The 20,537-nt window shown below is 37.9% G+C and overlaps 1 protein-coding gene across 1 annotated transcript in view; it reads left to right on the forward strand.

The window, feature by feature from the left end:
- The first annotated feature begins 5,413 nt into the window (after nucleotides 1-5,413).
- il1fma (interleukin-1 family member A) overlaps nucleotides 5,414-20,537 on the forward strand; it is a 30,733-nt gene continuing 15,609 nt past the window's right edge. Inside the window, exons 1-3 of the mRNA XM_034194593.1 lie at nucleotides 5,414-5,538; nucleotides 5,643-5,761; nucleotides 8,183-8,279. Coding sequence (XP_034050484.1) covers nucleotides 5,527-5,538; nucleotides 5,643-5,761; nucleotides 8,183-8,279 — 228 coding nt within the window. The 5' untranslated portion in view covers nucleotides 5,414-5,526. The remainder of the gene's footprint in view (nucleotides 5,539-5,642; nucleotides 5,762-8,182; nucleotides 8,280-20,537) is intronic.

Raw genomic sequence — 20,537 nt, forward strand, 5'->3', positions numbered from 1 at the left:
AGTGTGCATGGGGGGCACATGCACGCGTGTACCACTAGACAGCTTTGCTCAAAGTTTGTTTGGGCTATGCAGTCCCCTACTTCAGACAGAGCCTTCCAGGGAACTTTCTTTTTTTTTTTGCCCACTTCAGCAGCACACCACAAGTCTGGGTACCGCAATGGTTGGATTATCACATGGGATTAATATTTTTCTTTTGGGTGAGAGGATTCACTGCAGGCTGCTGTCCGGCTTCATGAATGAATGAATGAATGAATGAGTTTATTTGGCACACAATTCAACAGCAAAAACAAAAAAACTCATAACAAAGCAACTTTACAAAAGTCCTGCATGGCCGAAAGGCTGAGGGCAGAAGCAGAGCTTATAAATACCCGCCCCTTATACTAAAAAATAAACATATACACACAAACAAAATTTCATAAATACATATCTACACAATCTCACACACACACACACACACACACACACACACACACACACACACACACACACACACACACACACACATACATACACATGTATGTATGTGTATGCACATATATACATACACATACATACATACGCAGATATATACACGTATACATACCTGCATGTACATACATACATACGCACACACGATGACAATACCAAAAAGAAAAAATGAGCAAACTTTGTCAATGAACTCAAATTTACAAAATATAATCAGACAATACTGGCACACAACACACAAACCCGAAACAAACAAACAAAATTACAAAACAAAATTAAATAAAACAAAATTAATATGCCTTTTCCAGCTCAGTTTATCATCAATAACAACACCCAGAAATTTTGTATCAGTTACCATTTAAATTTCGATATCATTTAATAATAAATTTCTGCAGGAAATCCTGGACTTGTTTCCAAATATAATACACTTTGTCTTACCAAAGTGGAGCGATAATTTGTTTGAATCAAACCATTGTTTAAAATTCTGTAGTTCCTTCTCCATCATGTCCAAGATCTGTCCCAAATGATCCCCACTACAAAACACAGTCGTATCATCAGCAAACAAAATAAACTGACAGACTTGGAAACCAAACATATGTCATTAATATACAGAAGATATATACAAGTAATTTTCATGAGTTCAGATTTTGCCCCACCAATATGTACACACTGATATCTATTGTATAAATAGCTAACTATCCAATCATATGCCAATCCCCTGATACCATACCTCTGTAGTTTGTCCAGTAGCACAGTGTGGTCTATAGTATCAAATGCTTTCGGTAAATCAAAAAAATTCCAATAGTATATTGCTTATTTTCAATTGCATTTGTAATCTGTTCAACAAAATCAATTACAGCCAGTGAAGTAGTGCGATTTTTTTCTAAAACCATATTGCTGTTCAATAAGTATGTGATGTTTAGTTATGAAATCATATAACCTCTTTAAAAATACCTTTTCCAAAATTTTGGAAAATTGTGGCAGGAGTGAGATTGGTCTATAATTTGAGAAGACATGTTTGTCTCCAGATTTAAACAGCAGTATCACTTTAGCCAATTTCATTCTGAAAGGAAATTTCCCAGTCATTAGTGACAGGTTACAAGTATACATAAAAGGGTCTAACAATACAATAATAATATTTTTAATCAAAGACATATCAAAACTATCACTATCAATTGATCTTTTCCCCTTGAGGTTATGAACAATGTCAATTATTTCCTATTCATCAGTTTCTTTAATGAACATTGAATCCTGAATTTTATTAATTGTTTTACAGTAATCCAAAGAACACAGTCCAGAAGACAATCGAATCACCTAAATTTTTACCCACATTTACAAAGCAGTCATTAAAATTATCTGCTTTAGCTTTATTTTCCTTAACAACTGTACCAGTACTTGTGTAAAAAAGGGCAGGATATTCTTTAACACCTTTTCTCTTATTTATGACTTCATTTAAAATGTTCCAAGTACCCTTAATGTTTGTTTTATTTTTTCCAATAAATCACTATAATATTGTCTTTTACAAGATTGCATAATATTAGTTAGCTTATTTTTATATGTCTTATATTTTTTCTCAGCATCAAATGTTCTTAGTTTTAAGAATTGCTTGTACAGAAAATTTTTCTTTTTACATGCATTTTGCAGTCCCTTAGTAATCCACGGTTTGTCAACATTTTGCTTATTTCCAACATTTGATACCAAAGGGCAATGTTTATCATATAAATTAGAGATAATAGAAATGAATGACTCATAGGATTGATCAATATCCTCAATGTAAATGTCACTCCAGTTGTGATCCCTTAAGTCCATTCTAAGATTTTCCAAAGTCTCCTCTGTTATTTTCCTCTTGAAATTTTTACTTTCAGTATGGTCAATTTTGTCAATTAAAGAATTCAAAACTACAAAAACCGGCAAATGATTACGGATATCACTAATAAGTAATCCCCATCTAAATTCCCCACGGTAGCATTTGTAAGTATATTGTCAATAAGTGTCGCTGTGTTCGCAGTTATCCCAGTTGGATGAGTAATTACTGGATACATTCCCAAACAAAACACAGAATTTAGAAATTCAGTTATATGCATTTGACCATGAGGATTTAAAAAGTCAATGTTGAAGTCTCCACAAACAAATACAGACTTATTTTTAATACTGTTGTACATCTCAATCAACTTTCCCACAAAAATCTTTATGTTTGATCCTGGTGCTCTGTAAACACAACTTACAATTATGCAAACATGGGGAGAACATGCAAACTCCACACAGAAAGGCCACGGGAATTGAACCCACCACCTTCTCGCTGTGAGGCAACAGTGCTAACCACTAAGCCACTGTGCTGCCCCCTACCAAGTATTATTTACTTTAATTTTTTTGCATCCACAACATCCCCTAGGACCTGTCTTTTAGGTGATCCAAACTTTTGCATTTTTGACCTTGTACAACTGAGAAATAAATCATAATGTATGGGTATGTGATTTTGGTGAAATAGGCTCTAGGGCTTAACTGTTTTTGTAACCTAATAGCACCTCTGGAGTGACTTATAAGACATTTAGCGGACTTTAGTGTGGTGACATTATAGGTTGGTAGATAGCTGCAAACCATTAAATTTGTGTGTAAATTTAACCTCTTTGTCATCTATTATGTAAAAGCTAGCGAGAAATAAACACTGATAATACTGTTGTAACTTGCTAACACCTCTGGAGTAATTTACAAGAGATTTCGTGCACGTCAGTGTGCATGCTAACTTCCGCTAAATCAAAGCTAACTCCCGCTGTTGTCAAAAGCTCAGAAACGTAAATTTGTTTGTATTGTTTATGACTGATTGACTGACTGATAGACAGAGGGGCATTATTAAGACAATAGGGGCTTAATAATTAATGAAAATACCAATAAATGTAAGACACACACATACATGCACACACACACACACACACACACACACACACACATATATATATATATATATACATCTAGAGTAGTGTTCAGAATAATAGTAGTGCTATGTGACTAAAAAGATTAATCCAGGTTTTGAGTATATTTCTTTTTGTTACATGGGAAACAAGGTACCAGTAGATTCAGTAGATTCTCACAAATCCAACAAGACCAAGCATTCATGATATGCACACTCTTAAGGCTATGAAATTAAGCTATTAGTAAAAAAGTTTGTAAAAAAAGTAGAAAAGGGGGTGTTCACAATAATAATAGCATCTGCTGTTGACGCTACAAACTCAAAACTATTATGTTCAAACTGCTTTTTTAGCAATCCTGTGAATCACTAAACTAGTATTTAGTTGTATAACCACAGTTTTTCATGATTTCTTCACATCTGCGAGGCATTAATTTTGTTGGTTTGGAACCAAGATTTTGCTCATTTACTAGTGTGCTTGGGGTCATTGTCTTGTTGAAACACCCATTTCAAGGGCATGTCCTCTTCAGCATAAGGCAACACGACCTCTTCAAGTATTTTGACATATCTAAACTGATCCATGATACCTGGTATGCGATATATAGGTCCAACACCATAGTAGGAGAAACATGCCCATATCATGATGCTTGCACCACCATGCTTCACTGTCTTCACTGTGAACTGTGGCTTGAATTCAGAGTTTGGTCGTCTCACAAACTGTCTGCCCTTGGACCCAAAAAGAACAATTTTACTCTCATCAGTCCACAAAATATTCCTCCATTTCTCTTTAGGCCAGTTGATGTGTTCTTTGGCAAATTGTAACCTCTTCTGCACATGTCTTTTATTTAACAGAGGGACTTTGCGGGGGATTCTTGCAAATAAATTAGCTTCACACAGGCGTCTCTAACTGTCACAGCACTTACAGGTAACTCCAGACTGTCTTTGATCATCCTGGAGCTGATCAATGGGTGAGCCTTTGCCATTCTGGTTATTCTTCTATCCATTTTGATGATTGTTTTCCATTTTCTTCCACGCGTCTGTTTTTTTTTTTTTTTTTTGTCCATTTTAAAGCATTGGAGATCATAGATGAACAGCCTATAATGTTTTGCACCTGCTTATAGGTTTTCCCCTCTCCAATCAACTTTTTAATCAAACTACGCTGTTCTTCTGAACAATGTCTTGAACGTCCCATTTTCCTCAGGCTTTCAAAGAGAAAAGCATGTTCAACAGGTGCTGGCTTCATCCTTAAATAGGGGACACCTGATTCACACCTGTTTGTTCCACAAAATTGACGAACTCACTGACTGAATGCCACACTACTATTAATGTGAACACCCCCTTTTCTACTTTTTTTACTAATGGCCCAATAGTTTTGAGTTTGTAGCGTCAACAGCAGATGCTATTATTATTGTGAACACCCCCTTTTCTACTTTTTTTACTAACTTTTTTACTAATAGCTTAATTTCATAGCCTTAAGAGTGTGCATATCATGAATGCTTGGTCTTGTTGGATTTGTGAGAATCTACTGAATCTACTGGTACCTTGTTTCCCATGTAACAATAAGAAATATACTCAAAACCTGGATTCATCTTTTTAGTCACATAGCACTACTATTATTCTGAACACTACTGTATATATAAAATGAACTATCTTTTTTGTTTTGTTTTCAGGACAAAACTGTCGTAGGCCCTGTCATGAACTGACTTCCTGTGCAGGGTGTACCCCTGTCTCGCCCATTGACTGCTGTGCTGGGCTCCAACCCCCGTGACTCTTAATTGGAATAAATGAGTGTAGAAAAATGAATGAATGAATGAATGCCTTTTGGGTAAAAAGATAGCAGAAGTTTGCACATTTGTTAGTTTCTTACAGCAACAGAGGAGCTGTATTCACAGGGAAGAGAAACTTTTTTACACACACACACACACACACACACACACACACACACACACACACACACACACACACACACACACACACACCTTCAAATTTACTTGTTTTATTCAGTTCCTCTTCTGATATTAGTTCCTCATCCATTGTCCTCAGTCTTAGTTCCTCGTGTGGATGTGAAAGAGAAGCACAGAAACTCTGGAAGCTTAAAAGACCGCCACTCGCAGATATCGCCTGCAGTCAGAGGGATCGTGGATGCTGACATCACCATGGAGCTAAAGGTGAGCAGCTCAGGCGTTCTTCAATACTCCGCGTGCTTCCTGTGAGATAACTCTGTCTTGACTAATGATGACAGAAAATGTCTTGATTCTTTCCCCGATGGCAGGATTCCGTGATCAGGGGGAGTGTGATAATCGCTCACCGAATCCATGATGGAAAGCATAAGTATGAAGTGGAAAATGTTATCAAATTCCAAAAACGAAAGGGGGAAAAACTATTTGTCAGGTAGGAACAGACTGATACATTGTCATACTTTGGGTTTTGTTTCCCCTGTAAATCAGTAACGTCTGTAACGTGATTTAATACAGCTTGATGTTCTTACAAATTGTAGAAGACCTCCTGAAAATATTGATTTGTAAAGATGAATTTCACTATGTATTGTACATTGACAATAAAGGCTCTTCTTACACTGTGAATATAAAATCCAAAAGTTCCATATATATATATCAGAAGTGAACAATTGGTAGTCATTATGACTTGAGAGTGGTGACTTCGTCCCACCTCTGATTGATTATATATATATATATATATATATATATATATATATATATATATATATATATATATATATATATATATATATATATATATATATATGAATGTAAACATATGAATAAAGTACAGTTTGTAAACATTATGGGCAGTGATTGTGAACACTGGGGGCACAGAAGCCAGTGCTGTTAAGGTGCTAAAGGCAGGTTAACGTCGGTGAACTTTGAACGGAGGTTTTGACACGGTCACGGTGCGTGCATATTGATAATGCTGATTTGACATATACTGATGTTTCCAGGAATCTTGCTGGTGTATTTTCGAATCCCCTTCTCCAAAAACTCAAGAGCACCCAATGACCACTGATGTTAATATTTTCATCGCCCCATTTCCATTTTCTTTTTCTAGATCTTTATCGTTGGGGAGTTTTTCAAAGAGGTGTTTCTTTCTGTGGGGACAAACATGCCATTGAACACACAGGTTCTCTCCTCCTTGTCTTTCACTATATCTGGTCTTTTGGCCTTGATGTCTTTGTGAGTTTGGACTGGCAGAGTGTAGTGGTGCCTTTGTTTTTGGTAACTGTCGACGGCATGTGTTTCTTAGGGCCCTGTCCCACTGGGGAGAGAATTAATTGCGCATGAATTGAGTATACAAATTGCGGGCGTTCGTTGTCGTCCGCAACAAAATGGCCAAAAATGACAAATGTCCCAGTATGAATTACGGATATATTAACAATATATAGTGAATGTATGATGAACAATCACGGTTGTATAATGCATGTAGTGAGGAAACTGATCCAACACATTCAGATTATCACGGCAGTATTACGGGTGTATTATGAATGCATCGCGTACGTGTTGCGCGTGCATGGCATCTGCATTGTGGTCATAAAATAAGCGCACTCGGGCCGTCTGGCATCACTGTTCACACCAACAATACAGGCTCTGGAGCATTTACTGGACTTGGACAAGTTGATCACAGAGTGTTGTCATGCTAGGGTTAACTGTTCATGAGTTTGGGGATGTAATAAAAACGCTTTATTCGTGGCCAATTTGTATGCATTCGCTACAACTTATTTTAGTTTGTGATGTGGACATGATGGGCACGATATATATCTGTTTTACACACTGTCCCGGTCCGCTGCCAAGCCGCAAATCCCCGTCAGTTGCAGATATCAGCGGTTAACGGCAGATATACAGCGCATAGAGTGAGTATGTATTGTGTACGAATTGAGTATGTATGGAGTATGTAAGGCGGATGTTGTCTGCATCCAGATTTTTGAACAGCTCAAAAATCCTGGCTGCGGACATGCGTGCCTCTGTGGATGATCACGGACGTGTTCGGATGACGGCCGACTCATACAGGCATGTTACATGGATATTGCGGATGTTTGGCGAATATGGGCCAATTTTGTGCGCAATCCATACGCAGATCCTTCTAAACGCCAGTGGGACAGGGTCCTTAATGTTTGTCTTGCAGTTTGAGGTCATAGTGCTTTACACAGTGTAGATATGCTGCTGCCTTGTTGTGCCTTTGTATATACTCTATTTGGGCAGGTTTTGGGCATCCTGACACAAGGTGCTCAACTGTCTCTTTTATGATGATTGCAATTTTTTTTTACAGGAAATATTTAACTAAAACAGGTACATTTTCAATTTTCGTGGTCTCAGGAAGACTCAGGACATAATGTTGACCATCAATTACAGGAAATGTAATTTCACCATGGGCTCATAAAATATAAAATGACTGAATGTGTTACTGCTTAAAGCATTTAATCTCTTTAAACTTAAATCAGATATCATACAGTGAAAGAGACTTCTCTGTGTAAAATAAGCTTTCGAGGGTTAGCTATGACTGTCACTCTCATGAATAATTAATGAGGCTGATGGGAAGACTGGTTTCCTCAAACCTTCATAAAATAGCAATTAACTCATTTTTGAATAATTCATGAACACCATGCAATGATTCACCACACACAATATCTCAATTTTCTGGAATAACACATAAATGAGAACAAAAAATTTTGGAAAGAAAATTCTTAATTAAAACCCATTCATTCATCATCCGCTCCTTTTCTTTGTGTGTATATATTTGTGTGTTTTTTGTTTCTGCCATCAAGCTTAGCATGATATATTTTGTGTCTTTTTTTGGGCACAGGAAAGGTGACAAATTGGTGGAGATCAATAATGTTGATCTGAAAGATGTGCCACCAGAGGATTTGGTGCAAAGGCTGGCTGATGGCAACCCCAAACTGGTGAGGTCCCCCCCCCACCCACACACACAGTCATCTGCATTACAACACTTTCATTCACAATGTTTTGACGTCTGGGACATGTCTTAAGTGTATGAAGTGAAAAACACTTCAGCAGAATTTTAATTTAATTTAATTCAGTTCAGTTTATTTTCATTTATATAGTCCAAAGTTGCCTCAAGGTGCTTCACACTAGTAAGGTCTATCCTTACCAACCCCAAAAGTAAGGACACAGGTGACAGTGGTAAGGAAAAACTCCCTCTGAGGAAGAAACCTCAAGCAGACCAGACTCAAAGGGGTGACCCTCTGCTTGGGCCATGCTACAGACACAATTGACAAAATAATTTACAGAATGAATATACAGGAAAATTTTGCCATGCACAGGATGGGAGAGTTGCAGAAGAAGACACCACACTCATCTCTGGATGGAGCTGCACCTCAAACAAAAAGAAAAAACAGAATCAGGCATCAGAAAGACAACAAATACACTATAACTTATTAGCATTAGGCAACAAGAAAAACAGAAGAAATACTAAAGACATCACCGGCCACTAGCCCTAAGCTTCACTAAAGGACCCAGATTTTAGATAAAGTTGAGGCCGTGGCACGCTCCGTGTCCTAATAAAATGAATTTAAAGGGTAAAAAGCATAGAAACATACTATGCCAGCACACTCTAAAACATTGCTGCTGCGTTTAGTTATGTCCACTTGCTACCTCTCTTTAACATAAAGAGCTCTTACAAAATATTGTATGTTGAACTCAACTTTACAACTCAAGTCAACTTGTAACAGTGCCTGATTCTTGGGCCAACTGTGAAGGAAATTATTAATCTGTCATTAACTTCTGGATCTGTTCCTAAATGTTTCAAATCTGCAGTGATTAAACCATTATTTAGGAAGTCTAGTCTCGACCTGAGTGTATTGAAAAATTATAGGCCAATATCAAATCTGTCAAATCTGTCATTTTGCTCTAAAATTCTGGAAAAAGTGGCTTCACTGCAGCTTGTGGACCACCTGAGAATAATCTCTTTGAGCCATTGCAGTCTGTTTTTAGGAAATATCATTCCACAGAGACAGCGCTCACTGAAGTAGTCAATGACCTTCTGCAAGCAATGAACTTGGACATCACTATGGTTTTGGTCTTATTAGATCTTAGTGCTGCGTTTGATACCATGGATCATCATATTTTACCCGACAGGCTGGAGAATTATTTTGGGATTATTGGAAATGTTCTTGCATGATTGACGTCATACTTGTTCAGTCGATCTCAATATGTCTGGCACAATAACACTACCCCTAACCTTAGGACATGAAATTGAGGGTTCCACAGATATCCATACAAGGTCCCCTGCTTTTCTCCCTACATCTTGCACCCCTTGGGCATATTCTGTGGCGTTTTTGGATTGCCTGTCATTGCTATGCTGATGACACTCAATTGTACATGCCGATAAATGTTGGTAATCTCATTCATATAAAATCCCTAAAGGATTGCCTTACATCAGTGAGAAGCTGGATGTCTAGTAATTTCCTGCTTTTGAACTCTGAAAAGATTGAAATGATGGTTCTTGGTCCAGAGAGATATCGGCATTGGTTTGACCAGCTAGCGCTTAGTTTAGGTTTGTGTGTTATGCGTCATATGGTCAAAGTGAGGAACCTTGGGGAAATTTTTGATCCTACGCTGTCCGTTGACCTCCACATTAAAGACATCATGAGGACTGCTTTCTTCCACCTGCGAAATATAGTGAAGATTCGTTCTATCCTGTCTATGCCTGATGCTGAGACTCTGATACATGCATTTGTTTTTTATAGATTGGATTATTGCAATATTTTATTTTCTGGGTTGCCATAGTCTAAAATCAGGGGTCTCCAAATGGTTCTGCTAGAATCTTGACACGAAGCAGAAGGTTTAACCACATTACTCCCATTTTTGTGTCTCTTCACTGGCTTCCTGTCTCTGCAAGATCAGATTTTAAGGTGCTGCTACTGGCCTATAAAATTGTTCATGGACTGGCACCGCCCTACTTTCCTGATCTACTTAAGCCCTATGTACCGGACTGGGCTTTGCATTCACAGGAAGCAGGATTGCTTTGTGTCCCTCGGGTGAACAAAAAGTCTGCGGGAAATAGCGCCTTCTCCTATTGTGCCTCGGTCCTCTGGAATGATCTCCCTGCATTAGTGAGGCAGTTGGACTCTGTTGAGACTTTTAAATCGTGACAGAAGATGCATTTTTTTTTCTATTTTATATGACTGACATATTGTTTACTATGCTTTTTTCCCCGTCCGCATATATAGTAATTGGTAAGTGCCACACTGGCAGAACCATTTATGAATATTAATACACATATATGCAATTTATTCTTGCAAGACAGAAGGTATGTAGTGCATGAGTGAACGTGGTGTGTGTGTGTGTGTGTGTGTGTGTGTGTGTGTGTGTGTGTGTGTGTGTGTGTGTGTGTGTGTGTGTGTGTGTGTGTGTGTGTGTGTGTGACTCCCATCCACCCTTCCCATGCAGCCTTCAACATCCTACTCAAAGCCAACCGACAACTTCTATCAGGAAGGGCCAACCACCAAAACAACACTAAGACAGACAAGAATGAACAAGTGGTGAAAGCAATAACTGTGAAGTGAGACACCGAGGAGACAGGGCCTCAACCATACAACCTACCAGGACAAACAATCACACATGAACAAACAATGACAGCAACAGTCTGTTGTCTAATTAGTGAGCATCCATACCCTAATTTAGGACACCAGAGTGTTAGTCCGCTTGAAAGCACCCAAAACCATATTGTGGTGACGGCCACAAACATGCAACCATCCACACACAGAGACCCAGATGACAGCTAAATATTTGCTCACTACTTTGGCTGGTGTGTTGGGCCAAGCCTAAAGTACAGAACCTTACCATATCACATGGACCACTCCAGCACGTCAAAGCCATACGGCCGGCTGTGAGCGACAATGGCAATGGGCCCAGGACACGGGGCCCCAGGAGAAACCAGGAGAAAAGGGCAGCGGAACGGCATAGGGGCCAGGAAGGGCAGCCCCCAGAACCACCAGGGCAGACGATGAACCAACACGGGAGCAGCCATGCGGTGCCGGAACGCACCCCTGACACCACCCAACACGTAGGTATGGGGAGCAGCCTCATAACCAAGTGAAGCACACAGGGCACCGGCAGAGCCCACCAATTAGGGGGACCCCAGAACCACACCATCAGGGCCAGGGCCCCCGAAGGCAGGAGCGAGCAGTGGCAAGGACGGGGGGCAAAGGAGCCACTGCAACTGAATTCAAAACAGGGGCAAGGACCACCAAGCCATACGAGGGCGGGGCCTGGCACCCAGACAAGAGGCAAGGCCCAACCCCCGGGGCCAGGAAGCACAAGGCCCCCACGACACCCAAGCTCCCCCCAGCGCAGCCAGCAGGACCCTTCCAAACTCCCTCCAGCCCCAACCCACCCCCCACCCCTGGCCCCACCACAAAAACCAACGCCCAAGACTAGGAGACCGCCCAAGCGAGAGCGGGGCACCATCCCACGGAGACCACGACCCCCAACCACCCAGCAGCCATCGCCCCCTAGCGCATCCCCCGGGCCCCTCTGTCACCACCCCCACCCTCCAACGGTCCGCAGTACCCTGGGCCCCACAGCCCCAGAGTAGGGCCCGGGGACCACGGCAGAACCAGCCTTTGTATTTTTTATCTTTATTATGCTTTTAATCTTTTAATCATGTTCTTTGATCTTTTGATTTCATTGCTGAGTTGTTTTCTGTGAAGTGCCTTGAGGTGACACTGTTGTGATTTGTAATTTATTTATTTTAAATTTTATATTTATTTCTTGTCATGTGAGTATTGAGAAGTTATTTTGGAAATAAAGAGAACCGCACTGAGAAATTCTGAATTATTGTTCATTTCGGGAGGAGGGGCACCACAAAGCATTTGTGCTTAGGGCACTCAAATGGTTAGCACCGGCCCTGGTAGCATGGCAATCGGCCTGTGGCACTGTAACAGTGTAGCGTGACGTGGCATGGACACAATCGGCCTGTAGCACTGCTGAGGTGTTGTGGAAGCTCAGTTTGCTTTGATAGCTCATCTGTGTTCTTGGGTCTGGTATAGTACAGTAATTCCATCATTAGCAAAGCAGTTCCTAGTAGTTTTGTCACTCTGGGCAGGTGCCAAGTCCTTCTGCAAAAGCATGTAGTGCTCTAAAATCTTCTGGTAAGTGGCTGCATTGACTCTGAACTTGATAAAACACAGTGGGCCAACACCAGCAGACGGCACGGCATCTCAGATCATCACTGACTGTAGAATCTTCACCTGGACTACAAGCAGCTTTGATTCTATGCCTTTCCACTCTTCCAGACTCTGGGACCTTTATTTCCAAACGAAATGCAAAATTGCCTTTTTTGTGAAAAAAGGACTTTGTACCACTGAGCAACAGTCTCGTTCTTTTTCTCTTTAGCCCATTTAAGACACTTCTGATATTGTCTCTGGTATAGGAGTGAGTGGACACTAGGAATGTGACACTTGTAGCCCATTTTCTGGACATGTCTATGTGGGCTGGCTCTTGAGGCACCGACTCCAGCCTCAGTCCACTCTTTGTGTAACTCCTAAAATTTCTTAAATCAGCTTTGGTTGATAATCTTCTCGAGGCTGCGGTCATCCCTGTACTCACAGCACAAACAGATGTTTCTACCCAGAGGACATTAACTGACATCTGCTCTTCACTGCATTGCAAACAAACACAATAAAACATGAAAATATAGCTAGCAGGATATGGACAAGGATAGTGTGACAGAGGTGAGATGGGCAGGATGAATGACAGATGGATGCAAAGTGGAGATGGGCTTACATCAAGGATCAGCTCTGAGTCCTTTCTTGTTTGCAGTTGTGATGGACAAGATCAGACAGGAGTTTCCATAGACTTGGATGTTTGCAGATGACATTGTGATCTGTAGTGAAAGTAGAGGTTGAGACTAGCTTGGAAAGGTGAAGAGAATTCGAATGAAAGTAAGTTGGAGCAAGCTGGAGTACATATAATAATAATCATCATCATCATAATAACAACTTTATTCCAGACTAATGAGTACATAGATACATGATATGTACATAGGTCCATATCTGGGCAGTTACAAAATTATACAGAGAGGTTCGTATGTAACATCTGTAAGCAGTGGGTCCTAATCCCAGACCTATATTTTAAGATGGTGTCAAGAATAGCACATATGATGGGATTCACAGACTTGTCTAAACGCTGCATTAACTGATATACCAAATTCCTGATCGCAGCCTGACAAGACTGTATGTCAAAGACTGTGCAGAAGGTACATATACTTTCATATTTGGAGAATCCAATGAATAATTTAAAAATCTTATCATAGGATACATACAGTTTGTTTATAGATAATTTCTCATAGTTCTACCAAAGTTGACCTGTGTACATAGGACAGCAGTATGAACAAAACAAGGTTAATTTAAATCAAATCAAATCAAATCAATTTTATTTATATAGCGCCAAATCACAACAAACAGTTGCCCCAAGGCGCTTTATATTGTAAGGCAAAGCCATACAATAATTATGGAAACATTATTTAAAAATTTAACATCAAGATTACACCAGGGGAGGTGATGGTCTAGTGGTTAAACGTTGGGCTTGAGAGGATCCTCAGTTCTAATCCCAGCCTGACCTGAAAATCACTAAGGACCCTTCAAACTGATGAACTTTATTGTTTTTGTACAAATATTTGCTCATTTTGAAATGGATGCCTGCAACACATTTCAACAAAGTTGGGACGGGGCAACAAAAGACTGGGAAAGTTAATGAATGCTCAAAGAACACCTAATTGCAAACAGGTGAGTGTCATGATTGGGTATAAAAGGAGCATCCCCAAAAGGCTCAGCCGTTCACAAGCAAAGATGGGGTGAGGATCACCACATTTTTTATTTGATGTGTTTATTTAGCACAAAATAACTTATACAAAATAATGTATATACATAAAACAACAAAACAGAAAGGGAGAGAGAAAAAAATACAATATAAGTAATGTGCAAGGGAGTGGTGGAAGCCAAAAGGCTTATAAAGAATCAACTCCCAAACAAAGCAAACATAACAGAATACAACAGAATTACACCATTTTTTCCAGATTAAAACAAATCATTGTAAATACTCCTGCAGGATCTTTGCTTTTAGTTCACTCTTATATGTATATAAGGTGATAGATGGATTCACAAGATGTACATTATCATTCCAAGATTTAACACCATGACATCTGATGTGATGCTGATAACGAGACACTCTATGCAAAGGTAAATGCAAATGTGCAGCCTGCCTGGTCAGTTAATTATGAATTTGATGGTTATGCACAAAATAATATTTAATGATGGAAGGCCACTTAATATCATAGAGAGCTCTGAAAACAAATGTACAAGTCAAGAAAATATTTCTATGGAAAATATTTAAGAGCTGCAATTAAAAAAACAGAGGTGCACTTGGAGCACACGGTTTCGAACGAGTAGCTATTCAAGCAAATTTTTTCTGTAGAAGAAATATTTTGTTTATATAAGTTGCAAAGGTACTTCCCCATACAATATTACAATAACTTAAATATGAAAAAACTAAACTATAATATAATGTTAAAAGACATTTGTGATGTATTAAATATCTTATTTTGCTTATGATTCCTATTGACTTGGTTATTTTTTACAAAGATGATCAATATGTTCTCTCCAAGTCAGTTTCTCATCTATCCACACACCCAAAAAACATATAGATGAGACCCTAGATCTTATTTCATTATTAATGCAAATTTTCATTACACCATGATTACATTTTTTATTGCCAGCAAATAACGTAAAATTAGACTTTTTTATATTTAACAATAATCTATTGGCTTTGAACCAGGTTGAATAATTACAAAGATCATCATTTAAAGTACTAACCAAGCTATCAATATCTTTGCTGGAAAGAAAGAGTAGTATCATCAGCAAACAAAGGGAATGTAGTAGTAGAAAAGTAGTAAATGTAAAATCATTAATATATATTATGAACAATAACGGTCCCAGAATTGAACCTTGAGGTACTCCACACTCTATTCAATTGATATCCCAGTCCAGGTTTATAGAGAAATATACTGATACTGTTTTCTTTCAGATAAATTACTAAGCCATGTGTGTACAGTTGCCTTAAATCCATATTTGTTTAATTTTGAAAGCAAAATTTCATGATGTACTGTATCAAATGCTTTTGAAAGATTTAAAAACACACCAATACCAAAGTCATTATTTTCCAAAGCTAAATGAATTCTATCCAATAATTCGATCAAAGCCACATAAGTTGAATGATTTTTCTGAAAACCATATTGATATTTATATAAAATTGAGTTCTTAAGTAAATGATTATTTAATCTTTTATAAACAAGTTTCTCCAAGATCTTTGAAAACATGGCAAGACTGAGAGAGGATGATAATTTGAAAAAGATACAGAATCACCTTTTTTAAACAGAGGTATGATTTTAGCTATCTTTAAATCAGAAGGTACTATGCCCATTTTCAAAGACAAAGAAAAAATGTGTAAGTGGTTCAGAAATTTCACATATAACATATTTAACAACAGATGTACTTATTCCATCATGGCCAGCTGCAGATGGACGCAGACCAGCAATGATTTCACAAACCTCATTAGAATTTGTGGGTTCAAATTCAGCCATAGAAGGAAATGAACCTTCAACAGGATTTCTAATTGTGGAGTCAATTTTTTTTTTTTTTTTGCAAGAGAAGCACCAACATTTGAAAATAAATAATTAAACTTGCAAGCGATATCAAAATGATCAGAGTAACTTCTAGATCCATCTGAAAAAGTTGACGGATATTTTGATAAACATGTTTTCTTTTTAAGTAATTCATTGATTATTCTCCAGGTCCCTTTAATATTGTTTATTGATTTTTGAAAATTGTCACTGAAGTATTTCTTCTTTGCAACCCTAACAAGAGTAGTGTATTTGTTTTTATAGATTTTATAACTTGATAAATTTAAAGGTGAAGGAGATGATAAATATTTTTATACAACTTGTTTTTTTATAAGGATTTTTGTAGTCCCTTAGAAAACCATGGGTTTTGCTTTCTGAACGTATCACCAGATAATTTAATGATTGGAAATGATTTTTCATAAGCTTCATTAAATATTTGCATGAAGACCTGATAGGCTAAATTGGGATCTGTTTCCATATATATTTTTTCAAAGGAAAGGATATGTTCTCAATTAGTTTCTTAAATTTAATTTTATTAGTACAAGTAGTATTGAAATTTCTATAGTAAGTAGTAGACTTCTTATTTGGCATATTACAATTTTCCAGTTCCACAATTTGAAATATTGGAAAATGATCTGAAATATCTGTAAACAATATTCCAGATTTCATTGGATAATTTAAGTTATTAAATAAAATATTATCTATTAATGTAGCAGAATATTCTGTAACTCTTGTCGGTTTGGTAATTAAGGGAAAAAAGTCATTTGCATGAAGATTATTTAAAAAAAAATCATTCGTTGCACAATGAGTTTCCCTATTGAACAAATTTATATTAAAGTCACCAAGAATTTGACAGATTTTATCCTATCTTAATGAATTCCAGAATATTTGAAAAATACTGAAATTGTTTAAATTTACAACATCTGTATTTGGTGGCCTATAAATGCAACCAATGATAAGATTTTTTTGTTCTACTATCAGATAATATTTCTATGAAAATTGATTGTAAATCAGATTCACTTGAGTTCATAAGAAGAAGAAACTCCTCCAGACCTTTGTTGTCTAACAAAGTGAGTAGAGTTATAAAGTGGTAATTCATACAAGCCAGTGTCTTTGCACTGCTCAGTCATCCATGATTCTGTAAGGGCAATTACAGAAAACTCATGATTCAAAGAGGATATAAAATGTGTCAATTTCTCATAATTTTTAGGAAGACTACGAATATTTAAATGTTTCATAAGTGTTAGGATAAGATTGTAGAAGATGTTTGAATTTGAGTTCGTCATAATAATCACATGAATTAGAGTTATTTGCATTAGAAAAAAAATCATCAGGATCAGCTTGTAATCTATGAGTAACATCATCTTGATCAAGTTCAAATAGATTGAATAACAAACTCTCATTAACAGCAAAACCATCATAATTATCAAGAAGATGTCTTTCAAACTCTTCATCATTAAGTGAAGAGAATGGGAACATTAAGGAACAACTTTCACAGAACCATGTACAATCTATTTTCTTAATTCTGTCAAAAAAGTGCACATTTAGGAAGAAATACATTTTTACAAAAAGAACAACCAATAAGCTGCAAACCTAATAGCTTCTGACATTTTATGCATTTGTTATCAATATTCATGGAGTGGATGGACAACGAATTCCAAAATCATATAGAACTAATAAATCAAAAAAACAAAAACAAAAACAAAACAAAAAAATAAACAAATAAAATAAATAAAAAATAATGCAAAAAATAATGCATGTCAAACCTTTATTGGCTGTGTTGGTCGATGGGTGATAAGTTTGTCAGATCTTAAATATGCAATATCACCTTGTTGTCTTGCCTCTTTCATTGTGAGAATCAGCTCCGTGTTTTTGTCTCACAGATTCAGAGAAGTCTTCATTAATATACAGTAGTGTTCAGAATAATAGTAGTGCTATGTGACTAAAAAGATGAATCCAGGTTTTGAGTATATTTCTTATTGTTACATGGGAAACAAGGTACCAGTAGATTCAGTAGATTCTCACAAATCCAACAAGACCAAGCATTCATGATATGCACACTCTTAAGGCTATGAAACTAGGCTATTAGTAAAAAAGTTAGTAAAAAAAAGTAGAAAAGGGGGTGTTCACAATAATAGTAGCATCTGCTGTTGATGCTACAAACTCAAAACTATTATGTTCAAACTGCTTTTTTAGCAATCCTGTGAATCACTAAACTAGTTGTATAACCACAGTTTTTCATGATTTCTTCACATCTGCGAGGCATTAATTTTGTTGGTTTGGAACCAAGATTTTGCTGGTTTACTAGTGTGCTTGGGGTCATTGTCTTGTTGAAACACCCATTTCAAGGGCATGTCCTCTTCAGCATAAAGCAACATGACCTCTTCAAGTATTTTGACATATCCAAACTGATCCATGATACCTGGTATGTGATATATAGGTCCAACACCATAGTAGGAGAAACATGCCCATATCATGATGCTTGCACCACCATGCTTCACTGTCTTCACTGTAAACTGTGGCTTGAATTCAGAGTTTGTGGGTCGTCTCACAAACTGTCTGTGGCCCTTGGACCCAAAAAGAACAATTTTACGCTCAGTCCACAAAATATTCCTCCATTTCTCTTTAGGTCAGTTGATGTGTTCTTTGGCAAATTGTAACCTCTTCTGCACGTCTTTTATTTAACAAAGGGACTTTGCGGGGGATTCTTGCAAATAAATTAGCTTCACACAGGCGTCTCTAACTGTCACAGCACTTACAGGTAACTCCAGACTGTCTTTGATCATCCTGGAGTTGATCAATGGGTGAGCCTTTGCCATTCTGGTTATTCTTCTATCAATTTGATGGTTGTTTTCCGTTTTCTTCCACACATCTGTTTTTTTTTTTTTTGTTTGTTTTTGTTTTTGTCCATTTTAAAGCATTGGAGATCATTGTAGATGAACAGCCTATAATTTTTTGCACCTCCATATAAGTTTTCCCCTCTCCAATCAACTTTTTAATGAAACTACGCTGTTCTTCTGAACAATGTCTTGAACGTCCCATTTTCCTCAGGCTTTCAAAGAGAAAAGCATGTTCAACAGGTGCTGGCTTCATCCTTACATAGGGGACACCTGATTCACACCTGTTTGTTCCACAAAATTGACGAACTCACTGACTGAATGCCACACTACTATTATTGTGAACACCCCCTTTTCTACTTTTTTTTTACTAATAGCCCAATTTCATAGCCTTAAGAGTGTGCATATCATGAATGCTTGGTCTTGTTGGATTTGTGAGAATCTACTGAATCTACTGGTACCTTGTTTCCCATGTAACAATAAGAAATATACTCAAAACCTGGATTAATCTTTTTAGTCACATAGCACTACTGTTATTCTGAACACTACTGTAAATGCTTGATCCCTTTAGAAGCTTTGCCTTTTCCAACACAGCCATATGATCCTTATGCCTCAAAAATGTTACCACAGTTGGTCTAGGTTTATCACCTTGGCCAGGTTTATTACCACTACGATGCACATGCTCCATTTCAAAATGCCTTGGGTCTAGTTTAAGTTTTTCAGAGATGAACTTCCTTATCTTGTCCTCAGAGTCACACCATTTCTCATGGTCAAACTCCTGAATTCCATCAAACACCAAATTATTCCGTTGAGACTGGTTCTCCAGGTAATCAAATTTGCTAACCACATTGTTGTATGTGGAATCAAAAACAGACATGTCTTTTCTTATTTCTTTACACTTACTTGACAGCTCATCAGAAATTAATTTGACATCAACCTCCTCAGTATGTTGAAGGCTTACTTTAAGGTCACACAGATGTTTAATGACACTTTGTCAACAACTGCATGAAAAAATAGTCCAGCAGTTTAAGAACAATGTTTCTCAATGTTCAATTGCAAGGAATTTAGGGATTCCATTATCTACAGTCCATAAAATAATCAGAAGATTCAGAGAACTGGAGAACTTTCTACACGTAAGCGGCAAGGCCAAAAACCAACATTGAATGCCCGTGACCTTCGATCCCTCAGGGAGCACTGCATTAAAAACCAACATCACTGTGTAAAGGATCTTACCACGTGAGCTCAGGAACACTTCAGAAAACCAGTGTCAGTTAACACAGTTCGTCACTACATCGACAAGTGCAAGATAAAACTCTACCATGGAAAGCGAAAGCCATACATCAACAACATCCAGAAACACCGCCACCTTCTCTGGGTCTGAGCTCATTTGAAATGGACAGATGCAAAGTGGAAAAGTGTGCTGTGGTCTGATGAGTCCACATTTCAAATTGTTTTTGGAAATCATGGACGTGGTGTCCTCCAGACAAAAGAGGAAAAACACCATCCAGATTGTTACCAGCGCAAAGTTCAAAAGCCAGCATCTGTGATGGTATGGGGGTGTGTTACTGCCCATGGCATGGGCAACTTACACATCTGTGATGGCACCATCAATGCTGAAAGGTACATGCAGGTTTCGGAGCAACACATGCTGCCATGCAAGCAACGTCTTTTTCAGGGACGTC

The sequence above is a fragment of the Thalassophryne amazonica genome, chromosome 2 (assembly GCF_902500255.1).
Source record: "Thalassophryne amazonica chromosome 2, fThaAma1.1, whole genome shotgun sequence".
Classification (NCBI taxonomy): domain Eukaryota; kingdom Metazoa; phylum Chordata; class Actinopteri; order Batrachoidiformes; family Batrachoididae; genus Thalassophryne; species Thalassophryne amazonica.